The 17,025-nt window shown below is 34.6% G+C and overlaps 1 protein-coding gene across 1 annotated transcript; it reads left to right on the top strand.

The window, feature by feature from the left end:
- Positions 1-13,129: 13,129 nt before the first annotated feature.
- Positions 13,130-14,166, top strand: LOC100020485 (olfactory receptor 8K3-like). The gene has a single exon (XM_001366291.3). It carries the CDS (start codon positions 13,168-13,170, stop codon positions 14,155-14,157), a length of 990 nt encoding a protein of 329 aa, XP_001366328.3. The 5' UTR covers positions 13,130-13,167; the 3' UTR covers positions 14,158-14,166.
- The last annotated feature ends 2,859 nt before the right edge of the window (positions 14,167-17,025 follow it).

The following is a 17,025-nucleotide window of genomic DNA, read 5'->3' as shown; positions in this document are numbered from 1 at the left end:
AATTTAAATTCTTTTAGGAAAACTTCAATCCCATCCATATACTTTCTTCCATCCCAATATCCCATTCATGGGCTGGAATAAAAAGAGAATTTTTTAAAATAGCATTTGAGTCTTAAAATTTTGCTCAGATTTTTATGCATATTTAAAAGTTCTGTATCTAAATGCTATATCTGGTATTTGTGATCTATGATATTCTAAAAAAACATTTGCCCTCTCAGATCCTAGTTCCTTTGTAAAATATGTGGATTTTATACCTATTTAAGATCCATTCCAGTTCAACATTCATGATGGTAAGACCTTCTTTGTTTTAACACCATATATGCTTTTTTTTTTTTAACCCTTACCTTCTCTCTTAGAATCAATACTGTGTATTGGCTCCAAGGCAAAAGAGTGCTAAGGGCTAGGCATAGGTGTTAAGTGATTTGCCCAGAATCACACAACTAGGAAGTGTCTGAGGCTAGATACGAACACGGGACCTCCTATCTCTAGACCTGGTTCTCAATCCACTGAACCATTCAGCTGCCCCCTCACCACCCTATTTCTTCAATGAATCTTCAAATACCATAATCTAATACTTCTTTACTATTTTGCCTACCTTCTGTTCACTTTGTAAGTTATCAATATCAATTCTGAAATATGTCACCCAAAATTGAATATAATCTTTCTAAAATGTTCTGGTCATGGCAGAATGTAATTATACTATCATGTTCTATTCCTGTATTTATGGAGACTATTTTAGTTTCTTTAGTTTCCATGTATTCTTATAGTCATATATTAAAGTTGGTTTGGACTTAAAAATCAAGGTCTTCAGAGGAATCTATAAGGGGTCATGTTCGCCCTATTATTTATTTGTAAAGGTTGTTTTCTTTTTATTTTTAAGCCTAAATTAAATGTAAAACTTTTCATTTGTCCCTATTGAATTTCTAAATGTTATTTATCTTATCTTAATATATATCATGTTTAGGAAATGCTAGGAAAATTTTTTTTGGTACATAAGGGATTGAATCCTAGAATATCATTTTCTTGTATGTTTCATTGACTGACTAGATAATAAGGTTCCTAGTTTGTATATTCCTATGTCTTGAAATTTCTCTTCCTTCCCATTTCAAATAACACTCTGAGATGTTATGATCTGCATTAGTTTGAAGACTTTAATTCTATAATGGTCAGCATTTCAGCCTCACCTGATATTTCCTTCAATGAAAAAGAATGTGTGGAAGAGTTGCAATGAGATCCTTTTGAAAAGAAACTGGATTCTGGCTTGAAGAAAATCAAATGACATCTTGAGACTCAACAAGGGAAGGTATTATGGGATCAACTAGTGACTGGATGAAAAAAAATGTGTTAAAAATAAACTACCAAAAAATTATCCTTTTTCAGATCTTGTTCCTTTTTTCAGAAGAAATGCTATACCCCAAATTATAACATAAAACTTCCTTTGGTGTGATTAGAAAATGGAAGCATTTAATTATTAATAGTTTTATGATGATCACATTGGACATGAAGTTACTTTCATTTTTGTGGAAGAGATTAATCCATTCTTAGGAGTTCCCAGGATCCGTGAGGAAAAATAGCCCCAGAAAGTATCCTGCCCCAATGGTATCCTTAAAATGGTAAAGTTGTCCTTGGGTAAGATTTTGTTTTGTATTGGTAGAATTCTTGAATGTTTCCTCTTAACTACATTATTTCAGAATGGTGATAATATCAGAATGCTTTCATTATACACATTTTAAGACAAGGCCTATGAACTTTAAGAAAAAAATGTGACATAAGTGACATGATTATGTTAAGTTTATAATAGTATCTCAAGAAAGTTTTACAATAAATCTAAGAGACAGATATGAGAGATATCAACACCAATTCTACTGAAAAATACACTAAAGATGAATAACTTACTGAGGTCATTTGGGTTAAAATTATTAGAGGCAAGATTCAAACCAGGTCTTCCTTAATATAAGTCCAGCATTTTGGTTCTTTTCTTTTTGCTTTATACTGGGCTACATTTCAATTTTGAGTCATCCTGTTACTTAGTGCAATCATTAACATCATTAAAAACACATTTATTTAATAATTAATTCTACATACTTCCAGTGCATTTGGTGATGTGGTAGATGGAAAGACATATCAACTTTAAGAGCATTAGCACCTTTAAGGTATTATGGTGGTCCTGGTAAAAAATCAAGAGTTAAATATCCTTCTGGGAATTGAGATTTAGTGGCAGATAAATATAAACCAAGTTTTCATTTATTTGGAAGATGACACTAAGGAAATTAGAGAGTTATTTGAGAATTACTAGGTGAAAGGTATTTTACCAAAAGGGAAAACTAGTTTCAAGCATACATATTGAGACCCATGAGTCAATTTGAATAAAATGGAAAAGAAATGGGTGAATTAATTAAAATAAATTAATCACACTGTGAAGTAGTTTAGAAAATAAAGTAGAATTGACCTAGATAAAGCAGATTAATCCATTCTTGAATTTTTTAGGAAACTGACCCGGGTCCTACAGGAGGTCAAGCAACCTATACAGGTCATAGTCTAGAATCCAATTAACTTAAGGCTGAGAAAGGAAGATCAAGAAACAAAGGAACATCAGGACAAACAAAGAGGTCGGGATGGAATGCAATGTAACACATAGCTAACTAAGGATAAGTGATTAGTTACATGTGAAAGTAAATGACCCCTGAGTGACCTTAGTGTTATCCACTTATCACTGACCACACACACCTGTGTTTGTGATAATGCTTGCTTGATTGACAAATAAGAACCTCTGTCTTGTAACCTATATAAACTGTCTGTAACTTCAGTTCAGGGTGGATTCCACTAGGGAAGTCTGTCCCAGTTGGTAGATTATTCATTTATCAATAAATACGAGTCCCAATAATTGAATTTCTGGATGTCCAGATTCGATTTATGAAGTATTCCACTTCAACTCTAAGGGTTAAATTAAGGAGCATGACAAAACGAGCAGAGCAATTTAACATTAACTTTGTTTAATTTAAGAAAGAAGTACAAATAAAGGGATAGAAAAGAGAAAAAGAGACATTATTAATCTTATACCCTACAAATATACCTAAAATTCCTAGTACTATCTAAAATTTCCTAAAAGTATCTCTGCCTTCTGAGGACAGTTTCTTCTGCCTGGCATGCCAGGCCTATCTTAACCTACTCTATAAATTATTCACTAACTACCTAACTTCCTAAAATAACAGATAGCCACCACTCACTCACTCCTTCAATCAGTTTTCTACAGCAGTCAACTGCTAGTAGCCCTTTGCCTGAGATACTCCTGCTCTCTTGAGATTCCAGAGCCAAAGACCCCCAACTGTTAGTAGTTGCTTCCTTATCTCCTCACTCACCAACTCTCCCCCCTCACTTTCTATACAAGGGCTCACTACTTCCTCTCCTCAGTCCTGGTCTCCCTGGTAATGGAATCTTCAGCTGTGGCTCACTGACTTCTACCAGTTCTGATCTACTTAGAATTCCTGCTCTCTAGTCTTTTACAGGGATAGAGGGAGAGATTAAGAAAATCCCTTTAATACACTATATAGAAAGAAATATGCTAATCACTGGGGACACAAATAAAAATTGATGGTGATTCCTATTCTCAAGAAGCTTACATCCTAATAGGTAGAATCATCAAATATAGGATGTCTCAGCTATATGTCATATCAAAAAGCTTGTATTACTTAATAGCAAAACATATGATAATGTACTTTCTTTAATTCTAGTAGTAAAATCATAGCTGGTCCAATGAACTATAGTACCAAGAATATTGATAACAGATAAATTTCATTTCTGGGTCAAGCTGTGAGTACAGAACGTGCAGAAGAATTAACCAGGCTATATGTCCATGTAATCAGATACTTGGGATGATGACTATAAATTCTAGGTTAGAACTATGACTAGTGTCTGGGATTCCTAATAGTCATATGGCACTTGAACTTTCTTATCCATGAGTGGAAGGTGGTTATCAGTGAATGTCAAGGATTTTCCACTCATTCTTAACAGTGATGGCTCCCCTCAACAATGGCTTCATGGATCAGGTTTGAAGATTTCCATGTCCATGTACCAGACCAGAAATAAGGCTGAAAGTATTTCAAAAAACTGTCTGACTCATACCAACACTTAACTTCACTATCACTAGGTATTTTATATCTCCTTGTATGAAACTTGGTTTAATATGATTTCTCATCTTCTCACTTTAGCCATGACAATGAAACTGTACTCATTAGAGTATTGAAGACGGAATTGCACCATTTCTGAAGTATATATAGTATTAGCCTCTTTCTAGTTAATTTTTAATTTCTTCCTGGTATGCTATGTTCCATAAATACTCTGATTGCTTTCATAATTTGAGGACCTTATATAAAGTATATTTTTTCCTCTTTATTCATATTTAGAAATTTTGGGCAAGGACCAAGGTCATATAATTTCAATTTGAAATGAATCTATCTTATCAAAGATGAGGGGAATGAGTTTCATATTGAGTAAATAATATTATCTTAAGTTGGTACTCAATGAATTTCACACCCAAATAATAAGTGAGAAGTCTTCCATAGCTGCTTCCAGGTTCTTTGATTTTTTGTTGTTAGGGAGACTGAGAAAATAATCATATCTTTGATCTTGATTAATCCTTAGAAATTAAATAATTCATGGTTTAATATTTGGAAGCCACCAAGGTTCCTTATAGAGTATATCTCATTTCCTCCATATCCCATAGAAAGTAATTAACTTTGGAAGTTCCAGTATATGGAGTTAAAAATGTGGAAAATATGCTAACAAAAACTATACTAAACTCTGTATTTCTTAAATAACAAAATGCTCAAAGGGAGACAACTGATTATTCCAATATTTGGAACTGAAGAGTAGGACATGGTCATTACTTATTTTAAGATATGATTTATCTAGGATAAAAGCCAGGAAACTTTGAATTTTCTATGAATTCTATCCATTTATTATCTTTCATCATATGTTTTGACTCCAGTGCACCCAGGCTAGAAAAATGTAAAATTGAGTCAGAAGTATTTTCAAAATGACTTATGGCTTTTCTTTTGAAAGTTTCATGTGTGAAGATTACATTTGGCTACCTCCTGATTGTAACAATGAAGATAATTAGCTCTTCCTTTATTGGCAAGATTAAATTGTAATACCCACTCTATTTTTAGATTTTTAGATTTTAATACCCCAAAATATTAACTCAGTATTTAAAGTAGATCTACCCAGTTTAACTACAAAAAGGTGCAAACTAACTACTAACGGTGTGATCTAACCAAAAAAGGTATGGTCTAACCAAAAACAAGGTGTGAACACCTATTTCATGCATTGAGTGGGAAGTCTATGACCTATGTTTGAAAGAGTGGGTAGTCCTGGAGATGAGCTTCTGCTGTGATTAATAGACATGACATTTAGGGGAGGTAAATAAGAGAAAAAGATCTTTAAATAGAGGATCGCAGAGAAGAAAGATGTCGGAACTTTGACTTAGAGTTGGACTAGAGAATCAGTCTCTTGAGCTTGGAGTAAAGAAGTCACTCAGAGGAGAGAGTGGAAGACAGACACTTGTATTTGGCTGTGGAACTTGACCCTAGAGGAGTTCCTGCAGGAGACCTAACACTGCTTTGCTTTTAGATGGTCACTGTGCTGAGTGTAAGGGCTGACTTAGTTTCCCTGCCTTTCTAGAGGTGTGAACCTTTGAGAAAGGCCCATCATCTTGAGACTCCTTCACCTGCCTGGGATTTAGAATTTCTACCTGGCTCAGAAGAAGCCAGAGTTTTTTTTTTTCTCTCCCACCCCCCTTTTCTCACTTCCATATCTTCTCTCTATTGTAAATAAACTACCAATTTTACTTTAGTAATTCATTTTGGGATTTAGAAACTAAATCCCTGGTGAACACCAATCAAATAATTCAGTCCAATCACAATTAAATTTAACACATGGTTTAGAAAAATAGGTTACATTTCTATGGTTGATTTCTTCATCTGTTTTGAGGTGATATGCTGTGGTACAGGGAATTCTGTTCTTGGAAAAGCTTGAATTGAGTATTGAAATCTGAGATATATTTGGAATCCTGTTCAGGAACATTATAATAAAAAAAAGTCAATCCCACCAAAAAGTTCATGTGAGAGTAGAGGTGGTAAGATCAGTCATAAGATAAAGCACTACACAGAGGCAAAAATGAGTCATCACTGACAATGTGTACCTCTAACAAAAGGGAACTTATTACAGGAATAGAAATAATATGTCTATGACAAAATAATATACATTACACATGAGTTTTTTTTAAGTTTCTTAAGTATGTCATTATAATTCTGTATTTGAAGAAATGTCCTAACATTCTAAAGTCAAAATTCAATAAGAATACATTTTAAGAAAATTATACTTTCATTATACCACTGGAAGAGTAAAATCAACAAGAGTTTATATATTAAAAAATCATATAATATTAATGAAAAGTAGAACTCAATGGAAGTCTGAGGGGGGCAGAATAGATTTCCATCTATTGGTTCCTTTTACTGGTCAATGGAAGGATCAATGAAACCCTGAGGCCAAGTTGGCTTTAGAAGGCTATGACATATTTAAGGTTCCAAGCAGAAGTCTGCTCACCCCAACTATGACCTAGTACTCATTCTATTATTGGGTAGATTATGTTTCCTAGTGTTTGTGTGTCTGGGAGGTGGGTGGAAGTTTGTAGTGAAGAGTAGTGACTTTTTTCCTGAAATGGTGACACCAGTGCAATGAGAGAAAAAGTAGATGGAGCACATGTCTGATCCTCAATTCTTCTGGAGAATCAAAATCATCAAAATTCTTCTCTATTGGACAAAGAATTAAAAAAAATCATTGAAAAAGACAGTGTAAGCAAAAACCAAGAAGAATTTTACTTAATTTCATTGTTTAAAAATATGACAAATTACTTGAGAGCTCAGTATACATGAGATCAATTATTTGAGACCTATTATTCCCAAAGAATTTTTTTGAACACTGGTAAGCATTTTGATAGAAATTATATATAGATTTGCACATTACACCATATACCATGAAAAGTATTAAATGCATTTATGATCTGGATATAGGAAGATGCAATTAAACAAAATATATATATAAATTAATAAGTAAATAAATAAATGAATAAATGAGAAGAGAAAATAACAAGATACATTTCTTAGATATGGCTATGAACCAAGCAATTGACACATACTTATGAAGAAAAGAGAAACCATGAAGGAAACCAAAAATTTAAATGTTTACATTTATAGGTAGGAAGATGTCATTGGATCTTCTAAAAATTTTGTCATTATTAGGACAGTTAGGAGTACTCATAGAGGGAGGGAATAGATATGAGATGACTATTGTGAAGACTGGATTTGACTATCTCCTGATTATAACAATGAAGGTACTTAGCTCTTCCTTGACAGTGAAGATAAAATTGAAATCCCCTATCTACTTTTAGATTTTACTCCCCAAAGTGTTAACTCAGTATTTAAAGTAGATCTATCCATTTTAAGTATAAAAAGGCGTTAACTAACCAAAAATGTATTAACTAACCACAAAAGGAGTTACCTAACTACAAAAGATATGAACACCCATTTCATATATTGAGTGGGCAGTCCTGTAGAGGAGCATCTGTTCTGATTGGTAGATGTAAAATTTAGGGGAGGTGACACAAGAGGAAAAGGTCTTTAAACAGAGGAAATAGAGGCACACAAGGATGGATCAATCAATATAGAAAATTCAGCCACTTGAAGCTGGACTGGAAGACAGACACTTGAAAGACTGGAAGATAGACACTCAGATTTGGAGTAAAGACACTTGGCTGTGGAACTGGACCCCTGAAGGAGCTCCTGCAGGAGACCTCAGACTGTTTTCCTTTTAGAGGTCACCATGGTGAGTGTAAAGACTGATTTCTTTCCTTGCCCTTTCTGGAGGTGTGAACATCTGAGAAAGGTCCATCATCTTGAGACTACTTTCTACTGAGTGGTGCCTTAGAAATTCTAACTGGTTCAGAGGAAGACAGAGATTCCTCTCTCTCTCTCTCTCTCTCTCTCTCTCTCTCTCTCTCTCTCTCTCTCTCTCTCTCTCTCTCTCTCTCTCCCCCCTTTTCTCTCTTCCTTAGTATTTTCCCTATATTATAAAATAAACTACCATTAATCCAATTTACTTGAGTATTTCATTTTGGGATTTAGAAATTAAATCCCTGGTGATGACAAATTAAATATTCAGTCCAACCACAGATAAATCTAACATGATGATGGGAAGATTAAAAAAAATATGAAATTAAGAGGAGAGAAAATTAATTAAGACCAAGCAAGAAGTGGAGAATAGTACAAGATCAAGAATGAATAATTTTGATGATGTTAAATTAAAAAGGTTTTGTGCAAACAAAATCAATATAGTCAAAATTAGAAGGTAAGCAACAAATTGGAGAAAAATCTGTATAACACAAACTTTTAACAAAGGTCTAATTTATTAAATTTATAAGGAACTAAATCAATTGTACAAAAAATAAAGCCATTCCCCACTGATAAATGGGAAAGGGACCTGAATGGGAAATTTTCAGATAAAGAAATCAAAACTATGAATAAGCACATGAAAAAATGTTCATAATTTCTCATAATTAGAGAAATGCAAAATAAAACAACTTGGAGGTACCACCTCACACCATTGTCTAATATGATAGCAAATGAAAATAATAAATATTGGAGGCAATGTAGCACAATTGGGACACTAATGCATTACTGGTGGAATTGTGAATTGATCCAACCATTCTGGAAGGCAACTTGGAATTATGCCCAAAGGGATTTAAATGACTGCCTGCCCTTTAATCCAGCCATACCACTGTTTGGTTTGTAACCCAAAGAGATAATAAGGGAAAAGATTTCTACAAAAATATTCATAGCTACATATTTTGGTGGGAAAAAATGGAAAATGAGGGGATGTCCTTCAATTGGGCAATGGCTGAAAATTTTTTGGTATCTGTGATGGAATACTAATGTGATAAAAGGAACAATGAACTGGAGGGATTCCATGTGAACTCGAACGACCTCTAGGAATTGATGCAGAGTGAAAGTAGCAGATCCAGGAGAATATTGTACACAGAGACTGATACACTGTGACACAATTGAACTTAATGGATTTCTCTATTAGCAGCAATGCAATGATCCAGGAAAATCCTGAGGGACTTATGAAAAAGAATGCTCTCCACATCCAGAGAAAGAACTATGGGAGTAGAAACACAGAAGAAAAACAAATGCTTGATCACATGGTTTGTTGGGGATATGATTGGGGATGTAGACGCTAAATGATCACCCTGGTGCAATTATCATTAATAAGGAAATAGATCTTGATCAATGACACATGTAGAACACAGTTGAATTGCTCATTGGTTATGGGAAAGGGGGAAGAGGAAGGGAGGAAAGACCATGGAGAAATATTCTAAATTAATTAATTTAATTAATTTTTAAAAAGGGACCATGTAAGGGAAAGCAGATTCTCAATAGGAAAAGTGATCAAAGCTGAGGATTGTCTTGGGCTAGTTTGCTACTTCCAATAGATCATAAACTCTGATTTTTCTCAGCCAATGAGGAAACAGAGGAAGGCTTCCCATGCTAGGCTTGGGAAATATATCATGCTGTTCCTTCCTTCAAGGGGGTGCCTGTACCAAACTTGGGTTAAACACCCACTCTTGCAAGGTTATAAATAAAGGGATTTTTCTAATTCACAATGCAATAAGAATTTTCTTTTTAGGTAAGATCATGTTTCTTACACTAACTGAGGGGCACTCAGGTCTCATGTCATGGACCCAAGATATATACTCCCAAGGGATTACAGAGAAGATTAAGAGAAAATGTTGGACACTGCTTCAAGTTGTGACCCAAGACAAATGCCCCCAAACTCACAGAAAACCCTCTTATATATAGGAGAATTCTGATGTAATCAAGCCTCCTAGAAGGGATTATAATAGCTGGAAATGTAGTGTTGAATAGTTTTACATTGGCTTTACAAGGAACACATTGAAGCTAAATTAACATCTTCAAGAAATTGAAGACTCGCTTCACAATGGCTACATGCAAGCAAACAAGCAAATGAATATTTTAAAGAAATGATCTGAAAATTGGACACAGTTACAAAGAGTGGAGTGGTTCAGGACTCTGTTATCTAGGAGGGGCTGATGAGAGGCTCATTCAAGCCATTGGACTGACCTCCTTTTAGAAGCTTCAAAAGTCTGAATACAAAGAAACAATAGGAGAGTCTTCTAAGACAAAAGGATATTCCAGATTGATATTTAAGATTTGGCCTCAGGCTGTGACTCCTGCCTGGGGCAATTCCCAGATAGGCTCAGTTAAAGCTGCAAAGCTTTTATAAGAATGGGGGGGGGAGGACACCCATCTTTAGATAGTAACAACTTTTTTTTTTAACTTTTTTTTAAAATTATATTTTATTTGATCATTTCCAAGCATTATTCATTAAAGATGATAGTAACAACTTTTAATAACTTGAGAATAACACACTGATTTTTCACTCTACACATAAGTAAGTCCTATCAGATTGACAGCCTTATTTTATGAAACCCCAAATTTACCCTTGTCACATGGGAACTTGTCTCCAAGTCCTGGACTGACCTTTGCCCCCAACTGAATAAAAACACATTGAGTGCCCTGAATAGAAGTGGAAGATGAACTCAAAACTTAAGCATTCTCTTTTGTCTTAGTTTTCCTTATTGTGTTTAAATCCAGTCCCAGATACCCTTGCCTCAGACTACAACCTCTTTCCCAAGCCTCTATGTAACCATCCAGTTGTCCTACCTTTCATAATTTTCCTAAGCTGTAAATATACCCCAAATTCTTGGTGCAAAAATTCCCATTATTGGTGTTTTTCCCAGAGACCTTGTTTCCCCGAGTCTCAAAGCTTGGCTCTGTGTTTTGTGTATATGGCTCTGTGTGGCATCCATAAGAATACTGTCTCTCCCTTGTCCTAATTAAAAGACTTATTCCATTAACTACTGTGGTAGTTCGGTGCTGGTTTTTTTTTTTTTTTCAGATTGACAAGATGATAGCAAGAAATTCATTAAAATTCTCTAGTACTTGAGGGATACAGCCACATGGGGACTGAGAAACCTATAAAATCTCCCTCCAGCAGTTGACTAAAAGAAAAATATGATGACACCATAAGAAATTCTATCCTTCAGGTGAGTAAGTAATAATTTTTTTTTATTGTCTTGTGAAACCAAGTGTTAAAAAATCATACAAGACTCAAGTAACTTAATTGCAAAAGGGATACACTGTCGCCACGGTAATGGGAAATGGAACATTTTAGAAGCTACGTGGTTAATTCACTAGAAATTAAATTTTGTGAAGTTTTCTGGGAAAACCAATATTTGGCAGGTCCTGACTCTGGTACATATCAGATGCATTTCTAAGAGAAATAAAATAACTTTTGTCATGGAGCACTGCTCACTAATAATATTTTGGAGCCCAGTGATCTCTGGGGTCTATGCTGTGCAACTGAACATTCTCTTAAGAAGAAATGTAATTTTTTGAAGTCTATTCATGTCACTTAGGATGATATCAATGAGCAGTTGCTAAAAATACCAAAATATCAAGTCTACAATTTTAGAGGCCTAGGTCATCCTAATCTATGTTGAAAACTCTTTTTCTCTAATAAAGTGGAGCTATAGAGAGATATCTATACTATCTTCCTAGAGAGAACACACATACACACACACACAAACACACACACATATTTGCTTTTAAACATTTTATTTGGTCAATTTCAAACATTATTCATTGGGCACAAAAATCATTTTCTTTTCCTTTCCCCCTCCCACCACCCCTCCCATAGCTGATGTGCGATTCCACTGGGTATTACATGTGTCCTTGCTCCGAACCCATTTCCATGTTTTTGGTATTTGCACTAGGATGTTCATTTACAGTCGACATCCCCAATCATATCCCCTCAGCCCCTGTAGTCAAGCAGTTGCTTTTCCTCAGTGTTTTTACTCCCACAGTTTGTCCTCTGCTTGTGGATACCTAAAGAGAACGTATTTAAAAAATAGCAGGAGATAGGGGCCAGAATAGAGGCCAAACTTATGATTTCAATGATTTAGAGAAAATTTAAGAATGGAAATACCCCTTATTAACAGTGAGTGGGAACTTTTATGCAAACTATAGTGAGAAGAAATCACCTAGATTACCAACAGGTTATCACCCAATTATATGGCATATGTGGTTCTTAAACCCTTCTTTGAAGTCAGTTCTGTCCTTACTACATCACATTGATTTTCCTAACTGCTGTTAAAGTAGCCCACCTTTTCTCAGTATCCTATTTTGACTTTTCTAATCGCTGATGAGATAAAATATTTTAAAATTTTAGTAATGTCATCCTGTCTCATCTGGACTTAAAAAGCTCCTTTAAATATTTTAAATTTCCTACAATGAAATAATAAGCAATTTCTTTTCAGTACTGGGATGTTGATGCTGTATTATATGGAATGATGAGCTCTAATATGACATTGTAAACATTAAAATATAATATTTGCAATGACTATATATTAATTTTAATTTTTACAATAATTAAAATGTTACAGTTTCAGAGCTTTATTAATGATCAATAGAACTAAAGGAATGGAAAGGCAACAAAATGAAAACCAAGTGCCCATTGCTAATCAACCTGTTCAAAAAGCCCACATAGGGGGCAGCTGAGTAGCTCAGTGGATTGAGAGCCAGGCCTAGAGATGAAAGGTCCTAGTTTCAAATCTGGCCTCAAACACTTCCCAGCTGTGTGACCCTGGCAACGTCACTTGACCGCCATTGCCTAGCCCTCACTGCTCTTCTGCCTTGGAACCAAAACATAGTATTGATTCCAAGATGGAAGGTAAGGGTTTAAAAGAAAAAAAAAAGACTGCTTACCACCATGGTCACAACCCAGGAAGCCAAGAGGGTTTTTTGAACAGGTTGAATAGCCATGGGCACATGGTTTTTATTTTGTTACCTTTCTATTCCTTTAGTTCTAATGATCTTTATTAAATCTCTTAAAATATAATATTTTAATAATTGTACATTAATTTTAATTTTTACAGCAAAAATTTTTGAATTTTAGTGAAAAAATTGTCCTCTTCTTCTCAAAGCCATTTCTATCCCACAGTAGCACAAAGGACTATGCTAACAGTTCACAATGAAGGCTTCTCTTTTTTTATTTCCAGATTATGCTCCTACTATGGAAGATATGATCAAGCAGAATGAAACCATAGGGAATCAAGTGACCGAATTCATTCTCATGGGCATCACAAATCGTCTGGAGCTACAAGGTCCCCTCTTTGGAGTGTTTTTCCTCAACTACCTGGTCACAGCTCTGGGGAACATAGGCATGATTATATTAACCAGTGTTGATTCCCGTCTCCAAACCCCCATGTATTTTTTTCTCAAGCATCTGGCATTTGTTGATCTTGGTTATTCTACAGTAATTGGCCCCAAAATGTTAGTTAGTTTTATAGTGGAAAAAAATAGAATTTCCTACAATGGATGTGCAACACAACTAGTTTTCTTTGTGACATTTATCATCAGTGAACTTTTCATCCTGTCAGCTATGGCCTTTGACCGCTATGTGGCTATCTGTAAGCCTCTCCTGTACACAGTCATCATGTCAGATAGAGTGTGCTGCATCTTAGTGGCTATCCCCTATGTATATAGCATCATGGTATCCCTACTGGTTACAATTAAGATTTTTAATTCATTATTCTGTGCATCTAATGTAATACGACATTTCTACTGTGACAGTCTTCCTTTACTGTCCATTGTATGCTCAGACACAAGTGAGATTGAACTAATTATCATGACTCTTTCTGCCTTTAATTTGATTTCCTCTCTCTTCATTGTCCTTGTCTCTTACATGTTCATTCTCGTGGCCATCCTCAAGATGAATTCTGCTGAAGGCAGGCACAAAGCATTCTCCACCTGTGGCTCCCATCTCACTGTGGTGGCTGTATTCTATGGAACCCTACTCTTCATGTATTTGCAACCACAATCTAGCCACTCCTTTGATACAGACAAGATGGCCTCCGTGTTTTATACCCTGGTCATCCCCATGCTCAACCCTTTAATCTACAGCTTAAGGAACAAAGAGGTGAAAGGTGCCTGCAAAAGATTCTTTAAAAAAATGATGTAACAGTGCCTTTAATAATAGTCAAAGTATAGGATGATTTGATTATATTATTAGAATCAAGCAAACTTCTAAATTTCTTTGACTTTTTTTCTCAATTCTCTCTTCTTGCAGGAAAAAAAAAAGTCTTTTTTATTATACTCCAAGAGATTTGGGATTTTTGTTAATTTTTTGTTTGTTTGTTTAGTTTTTTAGTCATCAGTATTCAAAAAGTTTTAGTTTAGGGGATTTTTATTATGTTTTTAAGAAAATACATGGCAATTTGGATCTTTATTTTTGTTAAAATACTTTTTAAAAAGTGTGTGGCATGAAAATACCATTTAAGGAAAGTTTAGTTGTTTGAGTTTTTTTCTTCTAAGTATAATCATCACTGTGATACTTTAGATATTCAAGCAATCATAGAAGGTTTGTTTTAGAAGAGGAGAAATAATATTCTTAATATAAGTCCAAACATTGTAATCTAATGATAGCTCACCAACATTCTTGTGGTCTGAGTAACTGTGTAGCTACTAGATGAATAATGGAATTGAATTACTTCATAGTTTCTAAAATACACTGTTTTGAGATATCTAAAATGTTTATATAACTAATTTTTATTTACTTAAATGATCTGAATTGCATTCTATTCCAACAATTTCTGCATGTATAAATTCTGGAAATACAGAAAAATATAAGTCTTAACAAGGGGAAAAGATCCACAAAAAATTTGTTTTAAAAAATTGTGTTATGGACCCCAAAATGGGACATATGAGCTTTGGACTAAATTTGCCTGAGTTGGAGAATCAATAAATTAACCAATATTAAGTAGTTTCTATATACTGGACACAGTGCTAGGCACTGGACATGCAAACAAAGAAAAATAAAAGGTAGTAAGTTGCCTCCTGTCATCAAAGAGGTTACATTTTATTAAAGGAAACAACATACTTGTGAAAGCCACTCTTCCTACCAAGGCAATTATTCTACTTTTGGATATCTTTGTTATCTGGAAATTTGTCTTGACCACAACTCTAGTTTCCCCCTCTAAAACTCCCATTCATTGCTCTTGGTCTTCTCTGTGACCAAGCAGAGCAAGTCTCTTCTCCCTTTTTTTGAGTGTTGATCATTCACATTCTTGAAGGGGAAAAAAAAAGCATCTATCTTCATACCCATTAATTTAAAATATTCCATTCTTGTGCTTGAATGGAAAAATCTTTGAGTCTTTAGGATGTCCCTAGTGTCTTATTACATTTTGACTTGCAAAAACTTAAAATGCATTATGACGTTTAAGACAATATGTACTGTTAGTACAGTTACTGTTAGAGGTTCTGGGTCTCAAAACAAGGTCAGTTACTTTATTTTATTTTATTTTATTTCTATGAATATAAACCTAGTGATTTTATTGAGACCCTTATGATTCCTTTTTTGTTTGCCTTTTTATGTTTCTCTTAAATCTTTTTATTACTAAATTTATTTAGATTATTTTCCCATGGTTACAAGATTCCTATTCTTTCCCTCCCCTCTTGTTTCCCCTCTTTTGGACCTGACAAGCAATTCCACTGGATTATACAAATATCATTGTTCAAAGCCTACTTCCATGTTATTCATATTTGTAATAGTGTTCTTCTAAAGCCAAAACCCTAATATAGCAAATGAACCTCATGATCAATCATATGTTTTTCTTCTTCATTTCTATTCCCACAGTTTCTCCTCTGGATGTGGATAGCATTCTTTCTCAAATGTCTCTCAGGATTGTCCTGGTTCTTTACATTGTTACGAGTAAAGAAGTCCATTACATTTGATTGTGCCACAGTGTTTTAGTTTCTGTGTACAATGTTCTCATTTCACTCTGCAACAATTCCTGGAGGTCTTTCCAGTTCACCTAGAAATCCTCCAGTTCATCATTCTTTACAACACAGTAGTATTCCATCACCATCATATACCACAATATTTTCAGCCATTGATGAACACATACTCCTCATTTTCAATTTTTTTGCCACCAAAAAGAGCATGGCAATAGGTACTTTTGTACAAGTCTTTTTCCTTATTATCTCTTTGGGCTACAAACCCAGCAGTGCTATGGTTGGATCAAAGGCAGGCATTCATTTAAAGCCCTTTGGGCATAATTCCAAATTGCCTTTCAGAATGGTTGTATCAATTCACAACTCCAGCAGTAGTGCATTAGTGTCACAATTTTGCCACATCCTGTCCATCGCTTATTATTTTCCTTTGCTGTCATGTTAGCCAATATGCTATGTATAAGGTGGTACTTCTGAGTTGTTTTGATGTATATTTCTCTAATAAGGAGGGATTTAGAACACTTTTTCATGTGGTTATTGATATTTTTTATTTCTTCATCTGAAAACTGCTTATTCATATCGCTTGACCATTTGTCAACTGGGAAATAAGTCAGTTAATTTACACCAGGGATCCTTTCTTTCTATATTTTTACTTATCTTTAAAATATGGAGTTTTGATGAAATATTGTTTAATGTCCATTCTTGTACAAGATCTATGATGCCATGGACCAATTTGTTGCACTGACAGATATTTTCAAAAAATATCTTTATATGACATGTACTTATAACTTGAAATTCATGTCTTCATTCTTTTGTTCACCTTGGAACTTACTGATATCCTCCCTAAAATGTGACATAAAAGTTTTTTGGTTTGTTTTTTACACAGCTGGGAAGTGCCTGAGACCAAATTTGAAGCTAGCATCTCCCATCACTAGGTCAGGATCTCTATCTATTGAGTCACCTAGCTGCCCCTCTCCTAGAAAAAATGAAAACAATCCTCCAAATGTAGAGTGGCCAGGACAGAATGCAAATATAATTATAGTAATGAAGGTCATATTACATTCTATATTTTTCCTACAATCTTTAAAGTTGGAATCTA

The sequence above is a fragment of the Monodelphis domestica genome, chromosome 6 (assembly GCF_027887165.1).
Source record: "Monodelphis domestica isolate mMonDom1 chromosome 6, mMonDom1.pri, whole genome shotgun sequence".
Lineage (NCBI taxonomy): Eukaryota > Metazoa > Chordata > Mammalia > Didelphimorphia > Didelphidae > Monodelphis > Monodelphis domestica.
This window is presented reverse-complemented; position numbering and strand designations above follow the sequence as displayed.